At 41.9% G+C, this 27948-nt stretch overlaps 1 protein-coding gene and 1 pseudogene across 2 annotated transcripts; one reads left to right on the top strand and one right to left on the bottom strand.

Annotated features, from left to right (window-relative positions):
• Nucleotides 1-432: 432 nt before the first annotated feature.
• On the bottom strand, nucleotides 433-21072 carry SPG21 (SPG21 abhydrolase domain containing, maspardin). 2 transcript variants are annotated; one of them, XM_039219326.1, is made up of 9 exons: nucleotides 20815-21072; nucleotides 17229-17315; nucleotides 14379-14540; nucleotides 10447-10527; nucleotides 8818-8963; nucleotides 6275-6383; nucleotides 5419-5526; nucleotides 3209-3349; nucleotides 433-1138 (listed from the first exon to the last, which is right to left on the bottom strand). In XM_039219326.1, exons 2-9 carry the CDS (start codon nucleotides 17289-17291, stop codon nucleotides 1022-1024), a joined length of 927 nt encoding a protein of 308 aa, XP_039075257.1. In that variant the 5' UTR covers nucleotides 17292-17315; nucleotides 20815-21072; the 3' UTR covers nucleotides 433-1021. The 2 variants fall into 2 exon arrangements, with proteins under 2 accessions (XP_039075257.1, XP_039075266.1); XM_039219335.1 differs by lacking the exon at nucleotides 17229-17315 and adding an exon at nucleotides 14837-14975.
• A 3910-nt stretch (nucleotides 21073-24982) lies between these two features.
• LOC120221813 lies at nucleotides 24983-26320 on the top strand (annotated as a pseudogene).
• Nucleotides 26321-27948: the final 1628 nt, after the last annotated feature.

Raw genomic sequence — 27948 nt, 5'->3', positions numbered from 1 at the left:
AGATCGTGGGGATTCTATAGAGCAAATGAGCCTGTTTCTTCAATAAATTAATGGCAAGAAAGAAAAATATACAGTTTAAGAGAGATTTGGGGCACCTGGCTGGCTCAGTAGGTAGCGCATGCAGCTCTTGATCTCGGGGTCATGAGTTCAAACCCCATGTTAGGCATGGAGCCTACTTAAAAAAAAAATTTAAAAGAGATTTAAGAGACATTCCCATTGAGGGGGAAAAAAGGTATGAAAAGTACCTGGCACATGGTAACACCTCAGTAAGTGAGACCTGCTGTTACTTTACAATGAGCAAACTGCACTTTAGAGAGATTATGTAACTTACCTAATGTCACATGGAATTGGCCACCACCACCACGCTCTGTTTCTCAGAAAGTCCTACACCTATGTAGCCCAGCTGGGCAGCTACAATAATCACCAAAGCCATTCAGTGAAATTGAATTTTTATTCCAAATAACTATAATGGCTAGAAAGGCAACAGATAAAACTGAAAATGATTCTGTGTAACTGGAAATTAGAAGTAGTTGATGTTGCAGGAGAGCACACGGTGGGGTGACAGCTTGGCACTTGATAACCAAGAAAGCATAAAAATAACCGAAGTCCTTCTGATACACAATCTGTATGTGCAGCATTTACAGCAAATAACATAAAAAGAAAGAAAGGAGGAAATAAAAGAAAAAAAACAAAAAAAAACAAAATCCCAAACCTCAGAAATTAATATTCGCTTAAGAACACAGTGGTGATGACTTTTGGTAGCAAAATTTTCACAATTCTTAAAATGGGAGTCTTCAAAAGTACTTCCCCAAATTTGAAAGCTAAAAAAACCGAAGAGGGAACAGTTACACTGGCTTAGAAGAGCTGCCGCCTGTCACAAAGACGACAATCAGTCCTACTTCCAAACACAGTGATAACCGGTGAACCTGACAGCCAGATGGAGAGGCCACCGGGTGGGCACTGACGCCATGATTGTACGAGAACTCTCTGGATCACACAGCATTAACAGCCAACACCACAACTACTGCTCCTCCTGACTGACGCTGAGGCTGCCTTTCTGCACCTCGAGTTCCTCAGCGCTGACCATCGAAGGGTCAATGGCCGCATATTTGGTTCCATGGAATTGCAGCAAATGTATCTGTAGAAACACAGAATCATTCTTTTAAATGTCACTATGGCATATAAATATTTTATGCTTCTAAAATTACAGAGTAATACGTACTAATAAGGGAAAAACTGGAAAACACAGAAAAGTCAAAGAAGTATTTTTAAAAACCACAATTTGAGGGACGCCTGGGTGGCTCAGTCAGTTAGGCGTCTGACTCTCGATTTTGCCCTGAGTCATGGTCTCGCAGTTTCTGAGTTCAAGCTCCACGTTGGGTTGTTCTGACAGTGCAGGCCTGCCTGGGATTCTTTCTTCCTGTCTCTCTGCCCCTCCTCCTCTCACTCTGTCTCTCAAAAGAAATAAACATTTTTTTTAAAAACCTACAATTTGGGATCTTTGCTCCTTATTTAATATGTAACAGGTCTCTCCCAAGTTCCTATAAATTTCATCAACATCTTAAATGGTGGCACACTGCTCTGTAAGTAGTTGTTTACCCTCCTGTCTTGCTGCTGTGACTCAGTAAGTTTATGAGTCCTCTGCTGTTCGCAATAATATTATGATGAAGGGTTCTAGGCATCGAGTTTTTCTGAATTTAGGGTCTTCTACTTAGGATCCATTGCCACAAGTAGATGACAGGACCAAAGGATGTGACTGTTCTTTGAAATTCTTGATACTTCTTGCCAAATTGCCAAAGCAGTAATTTCTCACTGCTATTTTTAATTTTTAAAAAATCTTAATTTAGGGGCACCTGGGTGGCTCAGTCAGTTAAGTGTCCAAGTCAGTGTCTGACTTCAGCTCAGGTCGTGATCTCGCAGTTTGTGAGTTGGAGCCCCACGTCAGGCTCTGTGCTGGCAGCTCAGAGCCTGGAGCCTGCTTCAGATTCTGGGTCTCCCTTTCTCTCTGGTCCTCCCCAGCTCATGCTCTGTCTCTCTCTCTCTCAAAAATAAACAAAAATGAAAATAAATAAATAAATAAAACATTTGTTTTTGAGAGAGACAGAGCACAAGCTGGGGAGGGGCAGAGAGAGAGAGAGACACAGAATGTGAAACAGGCTCGAGGCTCCAAGCTGTTAGCACAGAGCCTGATGCAGGGTTTGAACCCACAAACCATGAGATCATGACCTAAGCCCAAGTTGGAAGATTAGCCAACTGAGCCACCCACGCACCTCTCACTGTTATTTCAAGATCCATTTATGGGGCACGTGGGTGGTTCAGTTGGTTAAGTGTCTGACTTCGACTCAGGTCATGATCTCACAGTTCATGGGTTCAAGCCCCGCGTTGGGTTCTGTGCTGACAGCTAGCTCAGAGCCTGGAGCCTGCTTCAGATTCTGTATCTCCCTCTCTCTCTGACCCTCTTTTGCTCATGCTGTGTGTGTCTCTCTCTCTCAGAAATAAATCAAACATTAAAAAATATATATATCCAGTTAAGGTAGAGGGCAAAGTGGCAATTTTTGTTAGTTTTTGTGTGTGTGTTTTTTAATGCATTAAAAATGGATCAGGAAGTTGCTTCATGAATCTGGTATCCTGTTCTGATTGAATTCATTGTACCCAGAAGGCAAGGTCACATCATACCAAATGGCTACTTCTGGGTGTGTGGATATAGTCCTGCTATTCTTAGAAAAGAGATGGTAGGTAGAGAGTTACCTGACTGTCTCTAATATACCTGCTTGAAGTCTGCTATAAATTATTAATGTAAACCACTTTATCAGCAAATGTCTCATTCCTTTTAAAAAGATTTTTTTTAAATGTTTTACTTATTTCTGAGAGAGAGAGAGAGAGAGAGAGAGAGAGAGAGAGAGAGACAGTGTGAGCAGGGGAGGGGCAGAGAGAAAGGGAGACACAGAATCTGAAACAGGGTCCAGGCTCTGAGCTGTCAGCACAGAGCCCAACGCGGGGCTCGAACCCACGAACTGTGAGATCATGACCTGAGCTGAAGTCAGACGCTTAAACCGACTGAGCCACCCAGATGCCCCACAAATGTCTCATTTCTACAGAGAATTCTATAGTTCTTTCATTCCACCATCAAAAAAAAAAAAAAACAGTTTTGTGTTTCAAACTGTACACCGAGGGTTCAAAGTGCCCTGGCTTCCAAGCTGGGACTTACCTGTACATAAAGATTCACCTCTGCACTTCGGCACAGGTATGGGAAATTGCCTCCTGTTTTAAGGTGAGCCCTCCGGGCATTAGGATACAGTTTGTACATTTCTTCCTTAGCTTCGGTTGAAAGTGCACTCTGGTCAAATACCTTTTAAAAAAAAACACAAGGCTGAAACCTGCTGGTATTTTAATATGTTCTTTCCATATCATGGAAAGTGCTTCCCAAAGCACTTCTTTCTTGTGAAGAGACACTGCTGAACCCTGGCCAGCCTGGGCCATCTCCTCCTACTGGTCCCTGGTGACTTCTATCTCTAACATAAGCTACAGATTTTGTCGTTGCATTCTTTGGGGGAAAAGTCTACCATGAATTTTTTCAAACAGAGTTAACTGAATTAAAAGAATATTAATAGTGAACAATCATTATTGAAAATGCCAGTTAATTTCAAAAAGATCACTGAAATCCCAAAAGAACTTTTACATTTTATTACTACTTAAAAACAGTTACGTAAGTAGCATATGCTCAGTGGGAAAAAAACACACACACACACACCAAAAGTTTATGAGTATAAGAAAAAGTCCAGATCCTTTCCTGAGGGAACCACCATGCAATATGGAGTGTATGATTCTAGACATCTTTTACTGCCAAAATAAACTTATGTTTACACACACACATTCAAACAAGTTTTCAAAAAGTAATTTTTTTAATGAAGCGTATACACGCGTACACACACACACACACACACACACACACACACACAAAACATCTCCAACTTGCCTAAAGCTTATACACGGTTTTTAGTGACCCAAGCTTTGGGTACATGAGCTCAGCTTTGAAAGATGGGCAAACGGAGCAAATGTACTGTGAGTACTGAATATTTTACCAACAGTACTGAAACGTTCTCTCTGTGTCATGGTCAATGTTGGAATGTAGAGATTACAGTGAAGAATGAAAAGTTATTATTTACATGCTTGTAATGGATAATTTCTGGACAAAAATCAATTCTTAAAAATATGTCATCTGAATTTAGGAATAAATCAATTTGTGAGGCAAAATAGTTATATGATTTTAAAAAATAAGCCCAAACCACAATTAAATACCACTTCCCATCCATTAAAATCGCCATTATCAAAAAACAGAAAATAACGAGTGTTGGGGAGGATGTGGAACAATTCAAACCCTTGTGCGCTGCTGGTGGGAATGTAAAATGGTACAACCACTGTGGAAGATGATATCACGGTTTCCCAAAAAGGTGAACACAGAATTACATATGGCTCAGCAATTCCACTTCTGTCTATACCCAAAAGATGTGAAAGTAGGTACTCAAACAGATATCTGTACACCAATGCTCACAGCAGCATTATTTACAATAGCCAAGATGGAGAATAACCCAAATGTCCATCAACAGATGGCTGGATAAACAAAATGTGGTATATGTGTACAAGAGAATATTATTCAGCATTTAATACACCTACGAGATGAATAAACCTTGAAGACATTCTGTTAAGTAAATTCAGCCAGACACAGAAGTACCCATATTATGTGATTCTTTATAGTCTATGTACCTTATGTGAGGTACATAGAATAGTCAAATACATAGAGACAGAAAGCATAATGTTGGGTCCCAGGGTCTGGAAGGGGGGGGTGGATGGTGAACTAGTGTTTAATAGGTTCAGAGCTTCAGTTTGGGATGATGAAAGTTCTGAAAGTGGACGATGGTGACAGTCACACAACACTGTAAATATACTTAATGCCACTGAACTATACACTTAAAAATTGTTAAAATGGTAGATTTTGTTACATATATTTTATCACAACTAGAGCACAAAAGCAGCAAGCTTTTGTGCTAATTTGATTTTATGGAATTCTTGATTCTCTGCCCCCACGAGGCAACTTTTCTTTGCTTCATGGATGTGTAATATCTAAAGTACAGTATCTGTTGGTGAAAATAGTAAAACTGTATCAGAATGGGTAAGGACTCTCATGTTTGCTTATGTTTATTCCTACTTTAATGGTGTTTTTCCTATCAGGGAAAAAAAAGGATAAACAATACACTAATTGTTTTAGAACTGAAAAAGTGGGTGGGAGAAGGGTATAAAAGAAAAATCCAAGGCAGCATTTGAAGAGGCACACTGAACAATTAGAAAATACTTATGAGGATTTTGATATATATACATTTAAAAGGGTAAAGCATCTATTTGACTTAAAAGGAAGCTTACATCCATAATGGTTACAGGGATGTCCCGAATTTTATGAGGTTCCACATAAGAATTTTGACAATTCAGGGTTAATCTTGAAGCCAGTTCACTCTGACCCAAACTTTCCAGCTGTAGGATAAAACACACACAGTTTTTGAATTAATTTTGTTTCTAACATTTTTATTAAGTCCACAGATAATCTTTGTGCTTACAAAGGTGGTATCGTGTGTCCAGAAAGATCACCAAAGAGGAAATACAATGTATCTGCAAGACCATCCACTGGGCCTCCCACGTGGTGGCATTTTTCTATTCTGGGAACCTGGCATCCATAGCCCTCAACCTGAACTGCTTCTTCAACCAGGCGCCTGTGGGCAGCAAGCCACTTCCTAGAACTCAAAAGTGACAGACAGATGTCACTAGCCCTGTAGTCCCTAAAATGCAAGCCTGCTACTTTAGACTCACCTCAAGGAGAAAGAGGGGGAACAGAGTAAAAATATAGGTTCCTAGATCCCACACCCAGGGATTCCAGTTCAATGGGCCAGAGAGGCCTTAGAATCTGCATTTTTTTTTTTTTTAAGTAGGCTCCATGCCCAACGTGGGGCTCGAACTCATGACCCCTAGAGCAAGAGTTCCATGCTATCCTGACTGAGCCAGTCAGGTGCCCCTGGAATCTGTATTTTTAAAAGCTCCCCCCAAGTGATTCTGATGAATTACTTACCAACATTCATATCTGTATGGGTGAGTTAAAGTTAACATGGAAGACTGTCTAGCAAACATCTCTAATAAATACTAAATGTGACAGATATGTCGTCAGGAACCAAGGAGACACGAAAATTCCTAGTACAAGGTGTCCCCACCCCAATACCATGATCCTTACCCTGTCCACCATGAAATCAATAGCATCAGCCATCATAGGGTCCACTGGGCCAGATGAAAAGTTTCCAAGAACTATTTTTTTGAGCATAAATGATGGCATCAGCCAAAAGCTGTAAAACAAGGACCTGATAATTTAAGTTTGCAAGATTACACAAAAGTAGCAAATATTTATTCAATATTGAGACTTTTTATTAGCCAGGTTCTTGGGATCTTGAGAAAAAAAGACCTGTCTCTTCTTCCAAAGAACTAGTTTTAAAGAATCTTGTTTTTATATACATTCTCCTGAGCTCTCAAAGAGTTATGGTTTAATATGATTAAAGTTTTATTTGAAGATTTAGAATAATTATAGGTGGTATTTCAAGTATCTTTACACAAGGTAGACATTTTGATAATTCTGTGTATTTATCATCATTATTATTATTATTTACTATTTGGCCTTATTTCCAATGGCTAAACTATTTCCTTTAGAAAATGGAAAAACTGAGACTTCAACCTTCAGGTTTATATCATGTTTTGATTGATTGATATTTCTAAATAGCAAAATGAAAGAGCTGTTATACCTCCAAAGTTTGTTACTAGTAGATCCAATTGGGCTAATTCAAGGCAATTCAATCTATGGATTTCTGTATGTGATTTTTAGTTGATATTTATTCCATTAATTAGAAGTGTTGAGAGCCATTCTATAGAGTAAACACTACTTTCTCTAAACCTATGGTGAAAATAACTTATAAAAGGTGCAGACCACCTTCTGACACATGTTCTCAGTGGACTGGCTTGTTGGAAGTTGAGCCTCCCTCACAAGGCCAGTTGGCCCTCTTTCTGTTACCTTTCTCCATCCCACCCGTAGGGTTTCCTTATTTTCTCAAGGCGATGTCGCCTAGGTACCCTCTGCCAGGCATAGACCTTGTTGGCTTTGCTTGCTCCTGTAGCCTCAACGGGTGGCACATAGTAGGCACTCAGATATTTGGCAAAATGTAGCTCATATGCACGGGCACAAACAAAGTAGGGGCAGTCTTGGCTTGTGACAGTAAAAACAACATTAAAAATCATCAAAAATAATCAATGAGCTTTAGTGCATTGTCTGGACGTGAACTATTTGTAGCTAATGCATGTAAGAAATTTTTGTACAAATGCTTAGTAAACTACTGAGATAACATCAGAAAAAGCTTTTAAGAAGAACAGAGTACAGTTTGTTTTTAAGTAAGCTATTTGCCCAATGTGGGGCTCAAACTCATGATCCAGAGATCAAGGGTCTCATGCTCTACCTGTAATTTTAAAGAAATGTGAAAATCATGAAAACAATGTTTACCTAGAGCATTCTGTGAAAATCAACCTGATCATACAGGTATGTTTACTCACAGGGCTTTTTCTTTTAGGGTAGAGTCTAGTCTTGCTAGCAATGAAAAAAAAAATTACATTAAGTTAGCTTTAAGGTACTATTAGATACTTATCAAACTACCTAAAATGTTATCAGGGTGCCTGGGTGGCTCAGTTGGTTAAGTGTCCAACTTCAGCTCAGGTCACCATCTTGAGGCTCGTGGGTTTGAGCCCCAAATCAGGCTCTGTGCTGACAGCTCAGAGCCTGGAGCCTGCCTTGGATTCTGTGTCTCCCTCTCTCTGCCCCTCCCAGGCTTGTGCTCGGTCTCTTTCTGTCTCTCAAAAAAATGAACATTGAAAAAAAATTAAAAATAAATAAATAAAATGTTATCTTCAATAACATTTCTTTCTTTTTCTTTTTTTTCCCCAGCGGGGAGAGGGAGAAGAAGAGAAAAAGAATCCCAAGCTGGATCCACATTGTCAGAGCGGAGCCTGACATGGGACTCAATCCTATGAACTATGAGATCATGACCTGAGTCAAAATCAAGAGTCAGATGCTCAACCGACTGAGGCACCCAGGCGCCCCTAAAATGGAATCTTCAATAAAAGGAGGGCTCAGAGGAAACAAGCGCCCCATGGGTGGCCCCACGAAGCAGGCCCCCATTTCCATCTTTCTCAAAGCAGACTAATGCTAAAGTGTCATGATGTGCAAAACATGTGCTGGTATGTGACAAAATGTATTCTCTCTGTTTTTGGAAAGACATTTCAAGGAGATAACCCAGAAAGGGAAGGAAAAAAGCAATTTGTACAAAGATTTGCAGTAGAACATGATGAAAAACTGGGGGAAGCCAGATGCCTAAAGACACGGTGTCAGTCAATATATAGAACTGTTTAACAACATAGTAAGAAGAACAAACAGGACACTATATTAGTTACATGTGCAGCTGAAGAGGAACTGTTAGGAGCACAGGAATGTATACTAAACAAAGCTAACTCATAATTCAGAGTAACAGAAATAGCTAAATTCAGAGCTCATTCCATTCTTTTCTTTGGCAAAGGTGATTGTTTCTAATTTTAAAAGCCAGGGCAGTTTCAAAAGACAGAGGTAGATACAACCCCTCCCCACTTGCTTAGCGCAACAATAACAACAAACCCCAAAAGCCAACATTTTCGAGATTCCACTGAATGAAAATCCTAAGAATTTTGGCCAAATGTTCACGTTCTTACCTGTTTGCAGTCCAAGTTTGGTTGAAGATGGAGGTGTCGCTGAACGAATTGCAGAGGATGAGGGAATGGACTCTGGGGGATGTGTGTGTGTATTCAGCAAATTTCTGGGCCAGAAAGCCTCCCAAAGAAGCCCCAAACAGGTGAACCTAATTGCAAACAAACACAAGAAGGATACTACAACAATGATCACTCTGGAACATAAATCTGCCCCACCCCCCGCAAAAAAAAGTTATTTTACTTCTCACCAACCACAGAATAAAATGTCATCACTAGTCCTTAGATGAAAATATCAATAGCAGTTAGACATTTAGGAAACAATGCATTTAATAAGTACAACTTACACATCCCATCAAGAAAACAATTCATGCATGCAAATACAAGGTAAGAAAATATTATCCACAGATTATACCAGAAAATGAAACAACTTGTAATTTATGTTTAAGAAAACTATGATTTGGGGTGCGCCTCGGTGGCTCAGTTGGTCAAGCGTCCGACTTCGGCTCAGGTCGTGATCTCACAGTTAGTGGGTTCCAGCCCCGTGTTGGACTCTGTGCTGACAGCTCAGAGCCGGGAGCCTGTTTCAGATTCTGTGTCTCCCTCTCTCTCTGACCCTCCCCTGCTCATGCTGTCTCTGTCTCTCTCTCTCTCTCAGAAATAAATAAAAATATTTTTAAAAATTAAAAAAAAAAGAAAACTATGATTTGGTAATTCTACCTCCAGGTACAAACTCAAGAGAACCAGAAACACATGTCCACATTCATGTATCCACGAATGTTCACAGCAGTGTTATTTATTTTTTTTAATGTTTCATTATTTATTTTTGAGAGAGAGAGAGAGACAGAGTGTGAGTGGAGGAGGGGCAGAGAGACAAAGACACAGAATCTGAAGCAGGTTCCAGGCTCTGAGCTGTTAGCACAGAGCCTGATGTGGGGCTCAAACTCACAAACTGTGAGATCATGACCTGAGCCGAAGTCATGTTTAACCGACTGAGCCACCCAGGCGCCCCATAGCAGTGTTATTTCTAATAGCTAAACAATGACAACAATCCAAATGTGCATCAATGGACGAATGGATAAATAAAATGGGGCACACCTATATGGTGGGATGTTATTTGACAATAAAAAGGCATGGAGTACTGATACACGCTACAACATGGACAGGCCTTGCAAACGTTATGCTAAGTGAAAGAGGTCAGTTAGAAAAGAGGAATATTGCATGATTCCAGTTATCTAAAATACCCAGAATGGGTACATTTACACAGGCAGAAAGGAGATTAAGCTGTCAGGGCTAGGGGAGAAAGGGTGAGGAGTCACTGCTAATAAATATGGGGTTTCTTTTTGTGTTGAAAATAAAATATCCTAAACTTGACCCTATCTGTGAATATATTAGATATATTACATATGTATTTATATACAAAATATATTTATGTTTATATATAAATATATATCATACCTATCTGTGAATATAATAAAAACCATACTCACACACTTTAAAAGGGCAAATTGTATGGTATGTGAATTATATATCAAAAGAAGTATCACATAAGAACAAAATAAAGATAACACCAGGCTTTACAATGTAAATGCTGCATTAAAATCACCTGTACATATTCAGCTTTAGGGTACTCACTTTATCCAGTTGTAAATGGTCTAAAAGTTTTCTGAATCCATCACAGAATTCAAGATGGTCCCAGTAAACTGGATACTGCAACTGAAATAATAACATTATTAATAATAAATATAGGGGTGCCTGGGTGGCTCAGTCAGTTAAGCATTCGACTTCAGTTCAGGTCAAGATCTCATGACTTATGAGTTTGAGCCCCACGTCAGGCACTGTGCTGACAACTCGTAGCCTGGAATCTGCTTCAGATTCTGTGTCTCCCTCTTTCTGTCCCACCCCTCTTGCACTCTTCTCTCAAAAATATATAAACATTAAAAATTAAATATATATATATATATATATATATGCAAAATTTAGGACTCGCATAATAGCATTTATTTGCTTAAGCTCTGCTCCTTATTCATACTATGTGAAATTAGCTCTCACCTTCTCTTAAACTGTAAAATTCACACTTTACCTAATAGACCAATTTATTTTATTATTTTTTTCAATGTTTTATTTATTTTTTGAGAGAGGGTAAGCAGGGGAGGGGCAGAGAGAGTGAGGGACAGAGGATATGAAGCAGGCTCCACACTGACAGCAGCAAGCCTGATGTGGGGCTCGAATTCAGAACCGTCAGATCATGACTCGAGCTGAAGTCTGACATTCAACCAACTGAGCCACTCAGGTGCCCCCCTAACAGATCAATTTAAAAAAAGAATAGCACATAAGAGATATTATGTGAATAATAATTTCAGTTCACACCTGTTTCCTTTCCAAATAGCTAAGAAACTCTAAGGTTCAAGGGTGAATAGAGCAGAACCCTTCCAAGTAAAAAAATGTTTTCCCTTTAATCCAATTTAATTCTAAAAGTATAGCTCTGGAGAACTCGAAATAAAATCCTGTCTAAGGAGAATTCCCTCTCTTCTTGGCAGCATTGTTTGAAGGGAGTATTAAACATAAGTTGTTCCTCTTTTCTTAATTGACTTAGGCATTATATCTGATTTCTTGTACTTTTATTTGTGACCGAAAAAGTATGGTGCTGGACCTTAGGTAGCCTATAAAAGCTGATGTGGAGGAGAAAAAGAAATACAAGTCGCTACCTCCTTTCTATGGGACTCCAGCTTGTCACCAAAGAATTCCACTCTCTTTCATAATAAGCAAAACCTGTCTGACAAGTTAGTTGTTTTAAGTACTTAGATTCATTTTGTCATTAACAAGTTGCTGGAATTGATACTATGATGTATGTAACAGGATAATTTTAGATTTGATGTAATTCTGTTATTTTACTAATAAAAATTTCATTTGTGGGTAAGATTTCACTATTCTGACAGAATGAAGAACAGCCACTCCCTAGTAGATAATTTGAGAATTGGAGTCAGATGATAGAAAAGAAAGCTATTATGGGGCGCCTGGATGGCTCAGTCAGTTAAGTGTCTGACTTTGGCTCAGGTCATGCATGATATCACAGTTCAGGGGACAGAGCCCTGCGTCAGGCTCTACTCTGATAGGTTGGAGCCTGGAGCCTTCTTTAGATTCTGTGTCTCCCTCTCTCTCTGCCCCCACCCCCATTTGTGCTCTGTCTCTCTCTCTCAAAAATAAACAAACACGCACACACACAAAAAGAAAAGAAAGCTATTATATTATAAAAAGATACTTTTATGAAGCCTTTAATTTAAAAATATCTATACCCCCCAAAAAAATATCTATACCCAAGACAAGTGATAAAATTGTATACAATATACACACATAACTGAGTACAAGTAAAACTGGAAATCTGAATAAAATCGGTGGATTGTATTAATATCAATACCCTGGTTATGATATTCTACTATAGTTTTGTAAAATGTTACCATTGAGAGGAACTGGGCAAATTATAATAGGGATATCTCTGTATCATTTCTGACAACTACAGGCGAACCTATAATTATCTCAATAAAAATATAAATGACAAAAGTACCTGTACCTTTCAATTGCTAGATACTAACAATTATGTGGTAAGTTTTAAAACTTCATGAGGTAGGGCTGCCTGAGTGGCTCAGTTTGTTAAGCATCTGTTCAGGCTATGGTCATGATCTCATGGTTCATGGGTTCAAGCCCCTCGTTCAGCTCCTCACTGAGACTGTGGAGCCTGCTTGGGATTCTCTCTCAAAAATAAATAAGTTTTAATAATAAATACATAAATAAAACAACATCATGGGGTTAGGCACATAAGGACAAAGAAACTTTGAAGACACCACTAGCCTTTTCTTTCTTTTCTTTTTTTATTTTTAAGTAATCTCTATACCCAATATGGGGCTCAAACCTGCAACCCTGAGATCAAGAGTTGCATGCTCCATCAACTGAGCCAGCCAGGCACCCCTGGCCCTTTCTTGATTCATTATCTAGCTAATGAAATAAGGAAACCCCACATCAAGAAGCTTGGGGGCAAGAAGAAATATCTAACCAGAAGGCAAAACAATCGTGACCTGCCAGCTTGGAGCAAAAAAACACACAGTCCACTTCAGACACTGCTCTGAACTGGGAGAGATGCCTGTGGCAGCTCAGTTTCCTCTCTCTGACTGATCGACAGTGGCCACCAGGAAAGGTACTGTGGTGTCTTAGGCTGTGGAGGGCCGGGATAAGCGTGCTTGCCAGCCCGCTTTCCTGAAATGCCGTCCACCAAGAGGAATTATGGAAACCCAGAACAAGGGAGGATTATGTTGCAGAGACTCAAAACATGTCATATGAGGAATGACCAAAGAATGTGGAGAATTTCTCCTGAGAAGAAAAGACCTGGGGGAAGGCAGCAGGCTGACAAAAACTAGTTTTCTCGAGAAGGGCTGTCAGGAGGAAGAACGGGATTTGTTCCACGTGGCCTAAAGGGTGGTAAACCTAGTAGAATTTTTAGTTACCTTCCGAGAGAAGAGCTCTGGTCCATACTTTCTCTCTTTCACACAGTAAATAATACTCCCACAGGGAGACCCGTTTACATGTTACTATTCCAGCTCCTAAAACCAGTGCCAACTCCAAAGCCCAAGAGTTTCTCCTTCCTGAGAAGAAGCCTCCATTGTTTTTTGTTTTTAAAGTTTATTTATTTATTATTGAGAGAGAGAGAAAGAGAGAGGCAAAGAGAGAAGGGGGGGGAGAGAATCCCACCCAGGCTCCACAGTCAGTGCAGAGCCTGGTGTGGGGCTCGATCTCACAAACCTGAGCAGAAATCAAGAATTGTACACTCAACCGACTGAGCCACCCAGGAGCCCCTGATCAGCCTCCGTTGTTACACAGTCGAGGCATCGTGAACAACAGTGCCTTCCTCACCTACCCTGTTCTTTCAGAAGAGATTCAAGTATGATCAATGGGAAACTAGATTTAGATTAAATTCAGTGATAAAATAACAGAAACAAAAAACTTAAGTAAATACTGAGAGTATGGGCTAATTAATAAGCCCCATCCCAACTGTCAAAGACTTACATTAAAGCAAGCTTTCAGTCAGCTGAATGTCAACAGACCCCTCTGCCGTATAATACTGCACATTCAGCTCCCCTGGAGGCAGTGGTGTAATGAACCAGAAGTGGAAATGGAGTCAGAAGACTCAGACTTCCACCACCTAGTGGCCATGGCCCGCCACAATCACCAAAATGGCTAGACCTCCGTTTCCTCATCTATAAACAAGGACAATGCTTCCTACCATTCAGACTTAAGAGAATGTATATAAAAGCTGGGCATAGAGGTTTCAACAGAAGTCTGTCCCCTCTGCATTTCTGTATGTCCATGTACTGTATCGCCTTCCTTCCAAAGGCTTCATTTCACATTTTAAAAAAGGAAAACACTCTTAGCTCACCTAAAAAAAAAAATGCCCATTACTATAATCAGGAACAGAAGCACCCACATACAAAAAAAAAACCCAACTACACAAAACAAAACCAAAAAACCCCACAAAATATGGACTTGAACTGTAATACTGAATCAATAATACTTACAGCTATAACGCGGTAACCCCATCCAGTCAAAGCCAAAATCTGCCGGAAAAATACATCCGCAGTTCCGCTGACAGGGGGAAGAAATATCAGAGGACACCTGATATTTCTGGGGCCTGCATCATACAGCGACCATATTTTACTATCATCATCATCCACGATAATCTGGAGGGAAAGTTGTAAGAAAAAATGGAAAACCTTATGGACTTGGTTTGATATTGTTACTTTACACTATAATTTCTGTGACACTTTTAATGCCACTGCCTTGGGTGTTACAAGGTACCCTAGGAATCACACCAGACCAGCATGTATAATAAACTGCTTGGGTCTCTTTTTCCTTCTAGGTGCTAACATACTGTACAGAATTGCCTTATACTCTTCCAAAGAGTATAAAGATCTTTTTAAAATCAGTTTTTAATTTTCCTTCCTATCCATGATTATATAAAGCCTATTTTGTTCACCATTAAACAGTAAACTCTGTAATCAGCATCTTATTTCTTCCCCATACTTCTGGCTTTGTGTGTGGGTAGGAGGCAATTTGCAGAGTCATTCTCCAGCGCTGCCCAGAGGGGAGGAAAGACTCCAGGCCCTACGGACAAACTAGGGAGAGATGGTACTACTCAGGAGATGGTTCTGGAACCTCATCTGCACCACATCTCTGAGGGGGGGACTTTTGCAAAAGAGGAAGGACACAGAAGCTGTAGGTGTCCCTGTTCTGGAAGAATGTTTCAAACCAGTCAGTCAGGTGTAGGGAGTGGGCAGAGGGAAAAACTGGCTTTCTTGGGAAAAGCGGGTTGGGAGGAGGAAGGGCATCAGAAACCTTCTTGAATTAGTGGTTCTTAACCCAAGAGGAAAAAAAGATGAGCATTAAGTGAGCTGAGACAATCATGTGCTCGGGGCGGAGTTTGGCAAACAGTGACTGTTAGATATTACTATTATTCACTGCATGATAGTTTACTTTTTGTTTTCTGTGGCTGACTTTCTGGTGGTATTTGGAAGAGTACATAAACTGCCTGAACTTTTGCCAATGCAAATCAATATTTATCCTACTTTTACACTAAAAAATTCAAGGCCTCCAGGCTCTATCTTCTGGTCCCTGGTGTCACTATAAATGGTAACACACTGACTGGGATCATTGGCATCGTTGGGAGCAGACAAATGGGGCAAGGCACATCCAGAGGACCCTAACAATTCCCTTTTAGACTTCCCAGGTCACAGATGATGACAGTAATATCTCATACTCATGGTTCTGCCCTTTGTATCTTGCCACACACAATTTTGCTCTTATTTTTTTTTATTTTCTTTATTTATTGGCTATGGTTGTGGTAAAAATCTCTTAATGGCTTTTGGCAGCGCACACAGTAAATCCCAATCTTGTAATAACAGAATTCATATGAGATAAGAATATTTAGGTCTCCGAAATTTTCTAGAAATAATAATTCATTTGGAAGAAAAATAACAGAAATAGCATGTTCTCTCCCCCCTTTACTGAGATATAATTCACATAGTATGTTCTGAATATAAGCCATAGATACTTAAAAGTTGTTTATCACTTCAATTTTCTCAGAGTTCTCTGAATGGCAATTTTGTCAGAATTCCCTCAGAAGATGTAATATCTATTTGATAATTTAAAATCTAGCACCATGAGATTTCAAGCAAACTTATCATGACTTGTGGACCAAACTGATCTCACAACTGGAGAAAATCACACAATGAAACGACCCTATAACTACTTCTAAGAATATTTACAGAAGTTTGGGTTGTTTGGAGTCTGGTGATTAGCTTGCTAAGAAAGTGAGTCCATCACGATGAGCGCACATGAATTATCTGAGGGGAAGGGACAAGGTAGAGGGACGGCAAGAATGAATTAACATTTAGCATGGGCAGGAGTTTCCCAGGGAGCAGAAGGAAGGGTGGCTCTCTTTGGTAAGCAGTCAAGTACTTCTGACTGTGAAGCCAGATTAATTTGATTTTAATGCAGATTCTACCAGGCTGAGGGACCTTTAACATGTTAATTTCTCTGGACCTTGGGTTTCTCATCTGCGAAAGAGGTACATCACTACCAGCTTTGTTAAACTGTTGGAAGAATTAAGTAAGGTATCTGCTGACCTCCAACAGTGCCAATTGTCTAGCAGATACTCTGGTTATACCTGGAGGACTGCATCTCAAATTTCTATAAGGAGCATAGTTTTGTTGTTAATTCAAACCTGCACTGCACTTCCACAGATGCCTACCTGACAAAATGACTGTAACAGAGACATAGATGATTTTCATCTTATACGCCTTCAAAGGGATCAGCAAAGACCTTGCTCTGTGACTCTGTGACTTAACTAGCTTTTGTCCAGTGTGATCCCCAAACATTTGGGATTAATTAGGGACTCAAAGCCAACAGTCAAACTTCACTGTGAACTCTCAGGATTTTTGGACATCCCGGGCAAATAAGGTTTCCTGAAGAGGACTACCATTACAGAGGACCTATAATGTGACCCACTGAAAATCTTAAACCTGAGGAACAGGAAAAGGCTTTATAATAGCATCTGACTGCACTTAGTGTATAGTTGCTCTTGCTGCAAGCTTTCCACTAAACTCTACGGAGTACACATTTTCCTGTTAGCTTGAATACACAAAAGCAATTATAAAATGAGTATAATCATACCCACTTTTACTCTCGAATGTGTCTCAAGAGTTCACTGCACTTGACAAAAAAGGGGTGAACTTTATGCCCTGCAACCCAGACTCCTGATATTTGGCAATAACCTTTACTCTCAAACACTGCTAAGGCATAACATCTAAGTCACAAACAAAAACAATACAAGACTTTGCAAATAAGAGGTGTAGTAAAACCATACATACCTTTTTAAGGGGAACTGTACTTCTAAACCAGTTATAATCAGGAGAGACTTTAATCTCTCCCATGATTAGCTGAAATGGAGGTTAACCCTGAAATAAAAGCATGTGATGTTTCATGTCAAGAATTCATGTTTACATTAGAACCAAATGTAGAGTCTGCTCTAGCTATAAAAACAATACTTTAAACAGTAAAACCAAGGAAATGGGCTATTTTACCTTGTCAGTATATACTTAAACTACAGAAAACAATTTGGTGAAATCCTATAGTCACAGAGCAGGAGGGGGCCCTGAGAGATAATTACTCTTTCTTAGTTCCTCCAGATGAAGAATCTGGTCAAGAAAATTTAAACGACTTACCAGCGATCTCATGGCTATTGCAGAGCTAGGACCAGAGGCAGGACAGTGTATTCTGACACCAGACTGCCTGTCCTAGGTAAATGATTCCAAACTGCAGTACCGTCACCTATGTGTTGACACTAGCTTAAGAATCCATTTTAACAAAGATGTATGAGAGAATTTCAGGGAACAGTCCATACTAGAGAAAGGGGGTAACAGAAGCCTGCTTCCTGATCAAGTCACAAAATGCCATAAATCTAACTCTAGTGGAACATAACTTCAGAACCTCACATCTAATTCTTAATACAGTTCTCGATATGATTAAATGTGATACGCCCTTCTCTGAAAGATCTATGATTAAATGCCAGGCACTATAACCAGCAAGCAACAAAACATGTGTCTTTAGAAGAAATATGCAGTCTTTTGTTGTGAGATTAGTGATTTTAAGCTTTTATAGTGACCTTGGAAAAGTCACTGACCTTCCTTGGGCTTGTTTTCTCATCTATGACTATTTCACCACTGTATTTCCAAAGCCTAGAACAGTGCTTGGCACAGAACAGGCATTATCTGTTGACTACATGGATGACTGTCCTAAGGAGACTGGATCAGGCAATCCTAGAGTCTCTTCTGACCCAGGGATTGAACAGCTTTGGAGTGGCTGGGCATCTTCAAGGGAAAGGCTGCCCCTCCTGTGTTATGTCATAACAGGAACCTGAAATTATTGCAGATTCTTATTGCCAAATGAGGAACTTCCACCCCCTGGTTTGGAAGGATCCAAATACTTGCTGTACATCCTGGCCTCTACCACCAGGGCAAGTCTGGATTTCCTAATAGGGCTAGGATGTATTCAAGACCATTGGACTTAACTCCTGGGCTGACTCTGAATTGTTATTTTGAATGGTTGGTCATGGGGTGGGGTTCTCTGGACTGGCCAGGAGCTGGGGACTCCTTTTTGGCCCTCCACATCTGCCGACTCAGGAGTACCAGGAACTCAGCAATCATAACAGTTACCTCTAATCTTGGGGGGGCTCCTAAACCCCAAGGAGATGAGAGATGTAGACATCCATTATTAAACTTGATTTACAACCTTGACATTGCAATAATGGTCTGCTCTCTCAAGGCTAGGATGGTAATTTTAGAAAAGTTCGTTAAAATCATAAGCTGTTCTCAAAAGTACCAAGAATATCATTAGCCAGTCTTATGCTGAAACCGGTGTGCACAGATGTAGTTATAATTCATCCTGGAATAAAGAAAACTGTTCTTTGCATATCCATTTTCCCTTAATGAATATTAACATGTTTAAAAAAATCTAAGCCATTGGAATCTACTCTGTAGGTTTATAAAATACCTAAGCTACTTAAAGTCAGAAAGTTAGCTTCTTGATTTGCCAAACTTGGGATAAATTAATTCAGTTTTGGAATCGGCTGCAAAGTACAAACCAAATTATCACAGACATACAGATCATACACAGGCACACACATTCACTGACATCCACTTCTTCCCACAGCAATAAGTTAAAAGATGTGCCTTACCACAGTCCTCGGTATTGTTCACAACCACCTCGGTGTAACATTTTATAACTAATCTCACTGGATGGAGAGATTCCACCCAACTGTGATGAAATTTCTGTAGAGGCAAGTGATTTTAACACTTGTGCTAGTTTGGCAGTACATGAAAGGTAAGATAGATACCAAATGTTGCATCTGACCAACTGACAACTAAGTTAAAAAAAAAAAAAAAGATTAAAAGAAAAGAAAAAGCTCACTGCTGCAAAGAGAAAGCAGCTGTGAGTGGTATGAAAAGAAGTTTGTTCTCCGGACTCTCTTTCATTCACTAAAGGGGTATAATTTTCCAAGTCACAAGAGGAATATTCTATATATGGCAAAAAAGGTTAACTGAGATTGTGACCAGACTGGTCAGTATTAAATAAGAAAGAATGCAGAGGAGGAGCTCAAGACTGATTTGATCTCTCACAATTCAATTCTTCACAAAAACAAAAGCACCTGTTCATGCTGGTGGGAAAAGGGCTGCAGAGATCAGCCTTAATCTTGCCTAAAGAAATCCCTCCTCAGGGAGTACTTTGGACAGTCAGTCCTCTCTGGCCTTTGTGGTGCTAGACAATAAAACTGCCAATTGTGAGTGTGCATCAGCAATCACATGCACTTACCCCTCAGGGATTCAACAGAAGCTGCCAGTTTACAATCAATGAAATCATCTTTAAAAGTGTTTAAGCCACATAACCAGATTAACTAGTCAAGAGGTTTTTGGATCCTTTATCTCAATCTGTAGTTGATCCACATATGGACGGTCTGTGATTATTCAGACCAGCAGTAACTAAATATTAGAACCTGAGAGTCTCTAGGCGATGGAGTTGGCTTTTTAAATGCAAGTCTCAATAGCTCACCACACCACTACACAGCTATCCTTTCTTCAGATTTCTTTAGGGGAACATTTATCCCTCTTTCCTTCACGAATTTATTCCATTATTGTCTAAACCTCATGGGAGGAAAAGCTGCCTACTTGACAGTTTTTCTGTGACACCTCATCTTACACTGTCTTGGTATAAAAGCTCTTGGAAATTTGCACACAGCTATTAAGTTACTCCTCGGTCTCTTGAATCATTACTGGAGCTGGAACATCGTACGAGGAGACAAAGCAGCAGCATAAATGCAGAATTTGTAACTCCCCAGGAAAGCCAGAAGAGGAAAAGCAAAACACTCTAGTCCTGCTACTTTTCTCATCCCCCATTCACAAGTCTCACACCTGGTACTCAGCAATGACAAAGACATTTGTCACTTTCAGGCTGAGGTGCAATCTCCAAAATAACTAGCTTCTGCTCAGAGTTCTTAAAAGTCGAAAAACATATTCCTGGGCTGCAGCAGTGTATCCCTAGGACCAGATTACAACAGTATGCCCAGGTCAAGCGCCCCGCACCCCCACCCCCACCCCCAGATGATCCAAACACAGACCCCATCCTCTCCCAGTCCCACCGGTGAAAGCCACAAAAAAGGCAGGGTCACAGGTATAGCGACCACCCCAGGAAGTCAAACTTGACCTCAGACAGATAGGCAGACACACATACACAAATGGACATGCGATCACGTGCATGATCACATGGACCGGCCCACTAGGGGCCACACTAACAAAGTCATACCGACAGAGGCAGCCGCGCACAGTACATACACACCCACCTGCAAACCTATACACATCACACACCCACATCCCCGCTTCCAGGGCCTCTCCCACCCCTCACCTGCCGTGGCCTCCCCCACGTCCCTTTGCCTCCTCTCCAAGGCGGCTCTTCCCTCCAGTAGAGCACGGGCCGGGGAGGCGGCTGAGTCTGGGTCACCGACTGCCGGAGCGCTCAGTACCCGCAGGCCCTCAGGGTTGTGGGGGCGAGCTGGAGGGCGGGCCTCCAAGAGGCGGGGCGCGCCGCCCGGCAAGCCTCAGCTGCCGCGCTCCCCCCTCCCGAACGGTTCGCACAGTGGGCGCGAGCCTCGCGCTTCCGGGTTCGGAGGAGGCGGGGCCACGTCATGAGGAAGGGGCGGGGCTGCGTGGCTCGGGCAGTCACCATGACGACAGGGCGGGATGGAGACCGAGGTGAGAGGCTCATAGCGGGCTCGGTACATCCTGCCGGTTGGGAGTCGGCGTCCGCCCTGGACGTGGTGGCGGGCGCGGGGAGGATGTTCGAGTTCCCTTTGGGTCAGCTCTAAGTCACCCATTTGATGTGGGCACCGAGGGAGAGATTGTGCGAGTGGCAGAAGGGGTCGCCTGCCCCCTTGGGATCTCGCCCTGCCTTCAGTTTGCTGCCTGCAGGTGAAGCAGGTGCGGACCATTTTCTCTCCGCCACGTGAAGTTTTAAGGGGACCCCCTCTGGGTCACTGGCTTTAGTAAATAGCGCTGTGTACTCTCTTTGCTTGGCAAGATTTTTTCCTCTTGGCACAACCATAGACGCCCTCCGTCGTCCTCCGCTGTGACGCCCCTCACAGCACTTTGCAGACTTGTGCTGACATTCTCCCATCAAGCCTCCAGCTCCTGCATCACTTCCCTTTAAAAGTATAGAGAATATTAATATATTTATACACTTTCTACTTAAGCGAAATGTGGCGGAGGTTACTCAGTAAAACAAACGTTTGCAGTTTGCTGAAAGAATGTATGATAAAGTTGGATAACATGTAAATCTTGTTTGAAGTCTTTTTGTGATCCTGCAACAAGGTCCTGTTGAAAGTGCCTGCCCTAATCTGTTTAGGGAAAGCTTATACCCTGTTTAAAGGCCTTTGGTTTTTGCCCTTACCCAGGCAACTATTTATGGGATTAAGGTCAGGGGAGAATCTGAGTAAACTTCATCCTTAGTCATGACCTCTGCTTTCCTGCTCATGAGTGTTGGGGCCCTAGTCTAGAACTTCGACAAATCTTGATGCATTCCCCAGGAGCCCGGTAACTTGTTAGCCTCTGGCTCCCCACCCCATCACTATTTTCAGAATTTCTAGTCAGTCATAGCAAGTGGTCATTTATTATAAGTACCACATAAGTGTATAGGGCATGTTTCTATCGAAGATTTTTAACCTTGTGGCTTTTTCAACACTTTGGAATAGTTTAATGAATGTAATAATTGGCAAACCACCAGTTGCATGTAAAGACCACTATGAGTACTCATTACATTACTTACTTCTCCCCAGGTGGGCCGTGAACTTTAGGGCAAAAGGAACAGACTAACCAGTGTCTTAGTACGTGATTTGGCTCATAGTAGGTACTAAATGTATATCCAGTGAGTTAATGAGAGAATAAATAAATCTATCCACACGTATCACTAACACTGGATTCCTTATGTCCCACACCCCCAGACCTCACTTTAGTAAAGCCCTAATTGATTTAAGCTATGGATATGCCTAATTAGAGGTGTTTATTCTGTTAGTTTGATAATAATTTTTAACTTGACTGTTGATAATGAAAGGCCATTTTGTTATGTAGATTTTTTTGTTGCCTGTGAACTTTTGTTACAGTGTAAAATATCAAACCCAAAGTAATGAATGTTTTTTTATCCTGAGAAAAGGACCCCATGGTCATGTCTGGATATTCAGTTGTTCTATAACACATGGCAGGCACATTAACCATTCCCTAATCTGAACAAAGAACATTTAATCTCTGTGAATTCCAGCTGTCCTGTAATTGCACAACTGCAGGGAGCAAACTTTTGACCCAGGGCAGGCCATAGTGTAGGCAGACCCAGTGGATATGGCTTTGAGCGTTTGCAGCTGTCATGGTTGGGGTCTTCCAGATGGTTCCCACAGCACCAATTCCTGTGTGAGAATCTCACTTAAAAACTGGAATGTTCACAAAATACTCTGTGAACACCAGCAAAGTAAACAGATGGCCAGCTGGTTCTCAGAATTGTCCAAATCCAAGCTCTGTCCTTCAAATTGATCTTTTGGTAGGATAGTATTTGTTTTAAAACACTTGTGCAAAATAATCCTAGCTGTATTTCCTATGCATGTATGTATATACACCATATGGAATAGTGTATGTTTCCTCTGAGGAAAACCAGAGGATGGAAGGGTGGGAAAGAACTTTGGCTTTAGATTTAGTATTTGTTTTCATTTTCATTTTGATTTTTGAGAGAGAGAGAGAGAGAGAGAGCAAGTGGGGGGGGGCAAAGATAGAGGGAGACAGAGGATCTGAAGTGGGCTCTGCATTGACAGCAGAGCCCAATGTGGGGTTTGAACCCACGAACCGTGAGATCATGACCTGAGCCCAAGTTAGACACTTAAATGACTGAGCCACCCATGCATCCCTAGATTTAGTGTTTGAAATTATATAAGAATGTATTCATATATTATTGTGTGATTTAAAAATAATTAAGGGGCACCTGGGTGACTCAGTTGGTTAAGTGTCTGACTCTTGATTTTGGCTCAGGTCATGATCTCAACATCGTGAGATCGAGCCCCATGTTGGGGAGCCTGGAGCCTGCTTGGAATCCTCTCTCTTCCTCTCTCTCTCTGCCCCTTCTCCACTCATGTTGTTCCTCCCTCTCTCTCTCAAAGAAAAAAAGAATAATAATTAAAAGCAACTATGTTCATATCCTAAACCCTGCTCTTCCTTTAATGGCTTCCTCCTGCCTTCAAACTAAAGTCCAAGGTCCACAGGCGAGAGAAGGTCAGGCTCTCTCAAAGGGCCCCAAATACCCAATGAGGTCTCAAACCTCTAGATGTTTATATACTTTTCCCTCCACTTAGAATGCCTCATCCACTTAACCCACCAGAGTGAATTACCTCTATTCTACCCAGAAACCATGGATGTGTGAAAAAGTGAAAGAGGAAACAAATTAGTTTTTTATACTAATACCAGTTCTTGGAACACCATCCTTTAAAGCTGTCCGGGATACATTATATGTCAGCATTGTATATCAAATTATGCTGAGATCCAAGACTGAAAATGAATACTGTTTCCTTATCGCCAGACCCAGTCCGTGTCAGATACACACCACACTGAATTATGGGGATCAGACATAGGATGGGGATTCTGGAACTGCCCAAGAAAAATGCTGACATGTCTTCTCTATAGCTTGCTCCCTAATGAACAAAGGTCATAGCAAACAAGTTATATACAGTTACTTATAATTAATAATTCATTATCATCTGGGAGTTAAGAAACCTGATTTCTATTCTTGGGCAAGACATTTCTTCTCTCTAGTGTGGTTTCCTTCTCAGTAAAATGAGTCCCAAGGTTAGACGAACTGATCTCTAAATTCTTTCCAATTCTGAGATTTTATTTTATATGTTTTTAATATTTTTACTTTGTTTTGTTTTAGAGAGAGAAAGAGAGCATGCGAGTGGGGAAGAGGGGCAGAGGAAGAGAGAGAGAATTTTAAGTAGGCTCCACACTCAGTGCAGAGCCTGACATGGGGCTCAATCCTACGACCCTGGGATCATGACCCGAGCTGAAATTAAGAGCTGGATGCTCAACCACCTAAGCCACCCAGGTGTCCCTCTTAAATGAAATTTTGAGTTACTAAATTATAGAACCTTTCCCACTCTAAAATTCTTTTCCTCCTGTTGGTCTAAAGGCATCTCAGCAAGCTACTGCTGCCATCCAGAGGAGAAAATATTGTTGCAGACCCAAAGAAGGCATTATAGCAGTACTAGGCTGTGCTGACAGTAATAGCTAGCACTTAATGAGTACCTACTATGTGCCAGGCACGTCCCTGGGCAAATTCTATATGTATTTCTATTCTGCAAGGTAGGTATTACCCATGTTTTAAACTGAGAAATCAGAGTTGAAAGAATTTAAGTAACTGTCCAAGGTCACCCAACTTGTAATGAGTAAGTAAATTGTTTTGAGTCTGATTTTTTTCTGCAATGACAAGAACTCAAACAGAAGCATCTTGCATAGGTGGCCCGAGCCTGAGTCCTGGCCTCTCCTCTTACTCCTGGAACAGCATGAGCTTCACCACCCACTCCACCTTCTCAACTACCGGTCCATGGGCTCGGTGCAGTCGCCCAGCCACCGGGTCCAGCCGGTCAGCAGTATGGCCAGCGTCTATGCAGGCGCTGGGGGCTCAGGCTCCCGGATCTCCGTGTCCCGCTCCTCTAGCTTCCAGGGAGGCTGGGGGTTCAGGGGCATGGCTGCCGGGATGGCTGGGGCTCTGGCAGGCATAGGGGGCATCCAGGGCGAGAAGGAGACCATGCAAGACCTGAATGACTGCCTGGCCTCCTACCTGGAGAGGGTGAGGAGCCTGGAGGCTGATAATCAGAGATTGGAGATCAAAATCCGGGAACACCTGGAGAAGAAGGGACCCCAGGCCAGAGACTGGGGGCATTACTTCAAGACCATCGAGGATCTGAGGTCTCAGATCTTTGCAAATTCTGTGGACAATGCCCACATCGTTCTGCAGATTGACAGTCCCCGTCTTGCTGCCGACGACTTCAGAGTCAAGTATGAGACGGAGTTGGCCATGCGCCAGTCTGTGGAGAGCGACATCCATGGGCTGGCTCCGCAAGGTCATTGATGACACCAATGTCACTCGGCTGCAGCTGGAGACAGAGATCGAGGCTCTCAAGGAGGAGCTATTCTTCATGAAGAAGAACCATGAGGAGGATGTAAAGGGTCTACAAAACCAAATCGCCAACTCTGGGTTGACCGTGGAGTTGGATGCCCCCAAATCTCAGGACCTCAGCAAGATCATGGCGGACACCCAGGCGCAGTATGACGAGCTGGCGAAGAACCGAGAGGAGCTGGACAAGTACTGGTCCCAGAAGATTGAGGAAAGCACCACAGTGGTGACCTCCCAGACCGCTGAGATAGGAGCAGCTGAGACGACCCTCACGGAGCTGAGATGTACGGCCCAGTCCTTGGAGATCAACCTGAACTCCATGAGAAACCTGAAGGCCAGCTTGGAGAACAGCTTGAGGGAGGTGGAGACCCGCTAGGCGTTGCAGATGGAGCAGCTTAACGGGGTCCTGCTGCACCTAGAGTCAGAGCTGGCCCAGACCCGGACAGAGGGGCAGCGGCAGGCCCAGGAGTACGAGGCTTTGCTCAATGTCAAGGTCAAGCTGGAGGCTGAGATCGCCACCTACCGTCGCCTGCTGGAAGACAGGGAGGACTTCAGTCTGGGTGACGCCCTGGATGCCAGCAACTCCTTGCAAACCATCCAGAAGACCACCACCCACAGGATCGTGGATAGCAAAGTGGTGTCTGAGACCAATGACACCAAAGTCCTGAGGCGCTGAAGCAGCAGAAGCGGGGTACACTTGGGGGAGCAGGAGGCCAATAAAAAGTTCAGAGGTCAAAAAAAAAACAAAAACAAAAGCATCTTGCATAAGGAGGCAATGTTTTCGCAAATCCATCCTTTCAGCCAGAGCACAGAATAGGCTGTGTTCCACCCTTCCCTGGAGGACCCTGGACCTAGGGGTCAGCCCATAGTTCCATGTGCACCTCATAAGCTAGTTAAAGCTGTTACTACTCTAGCATAAAAATTATTTGTTGAGTGTGATAAAATGCAGAGCCCCATATCCAGAGAGTCTGATTCAAGGTCTGGAGTTGGGCCCAGGAATCCACATTTTATTTTTATTTTTTTGAGAAAGGCGGGGGGGAAATCCCAAGCATTCTGAGTTGTTATCACAGAGCCCAATGTGGGGCTTGAACCCACAAACCATAAGATCATGACCTGAGTCAAGGTCAAGAGTCAGACGCTTAAAGTACTGAGCCACTCAGGTGCCCCATGAATCTACATTTTAAGCAGGCACTCCAGGTGAGTCTGGCTTAGATGAGAAACACCACTCAGTCATACTGGATTGTGGTTTTTATAGAGGGCATGAAACTGTAAATATAGTTTCCTGAGGCCTATCTGGGATGTTCACCATTTACCATTTCAAAATGGGCTGCCAACTGCAGATGGCATTTCTAAACTTGGTGTTTGTCCTCCAGACCTAGGATAGGCTCTGTAAGAAGTGTCTTACACTCTCGCTTCAAGATTTCATTAGTATGAAAGGTATTTCATGGTGTACCAACTATGCCAATCATGATGTCCAGCTTCCCTTTCCAGCTCACACAGCCTCACCTACAGCCCCCTACTTAGCATTTGGCCGTATTTTTTGTGCAGGTAAAATCTTTGGACTGGGCTGGGCCTTGACTCAAAACTATTTGGGTAGTGTTTTTTTCTGTTTTGGTTTGGTTTTTTGTTTTGTTTTTAATCTTCAGCTTCATTTCACATATGAGGAAACTGAAGTTAAGTGATGTTATGGGACTTGTTAGAGACCAAAAAGCTAATCAGTGTTGGAGCCAAAACTCTCCATCACCCAATATAATACCCGAACTATAACTACATTCTCACTTCTATAAGCAAAAATCTCGTAAATCCTTTTCCTCTCCCTTGTAACTGCTGCTATAGCTCAGTTCTTCACACTTCTAACCTCCCAAGAGATCTTGCCACAGGTTTTACCTCTACTCTGCCTTCCACCCCACTACCAAAGTTACCTTTCCAGAATGCAAATCTGGTCACCTCCTTGATTATTGCATGCAAGACAGAGGTCCAAATTCTCATGGTTTTCAAAGCCCTCTGCGAAGTGGCCCTCCTGACTTACTCTTCCAGTCACATCTCCATCCATCCTTTTCCTTTCATGTCAGTTCTTCCAGTTTCTTCAAAACAGTGTGCTTTATCCTATGTTTAACATGTCATTTGTTTCTCTTCCATATACCCCACTAGATATATATGTCTGTGAGTATATATAACTGACTCATACACTGGAGAGCATGCATAATAAATTTATGGTTTAGAGAATGATCATGAAAGGCTATCATGTTCCCACCATCCGGTTAGGAACATTTCCATACCCCCCTATGAGATCATGTTCTTTTCTGCCTCTGTGCCTCCGCACATGCTAGAATGCCT

This window comes from Hyaena hyaena, unplaced genomic scaffold, assembly GCF_003009895.1.
Source record: "Hyaena hyaena isolate Hyena2069 unplaced genomic scaffold, ASM300989v1 scaffold_15, whole genome shotgun sequence".
Taxonomy (NCBI): Eukaryota; Metazoa; Chordata; class Mammalia; order Carnivora; family Hyaenidae; genus Hyaena; species Hyaena hyaena.
Note: the sequence above shows the minus strand (reverse complement) of the source record. Positions and strands in the feature narration are given on the sequence as shown.

Excerpts from the sequence above, each read along its gene's own strand:
- SPG21 (XM_039219326.1), bottom strand. The coding sequence starts at position 17,291 with ATGGGAGAGATTAAAGTCTCTCCTGATTATAACTGGTTTAGAAGTACA. Across the intron at positions 10,528-14,378 it reads GGGGTTACCGCGTTATAGCT|TTGCAGTATCCAGTTTACTG; the intron begins GTAAGTATTATT and ends TTATTATTTCAG. Across the intron at positions 3,350-5,418 it reads TCCCTGTAACCATTATGGAT|GTATTTGACCAGAGTGCACT; the intron begins GTAAGCTTCCTT and ends TTTTTTTAAAAG.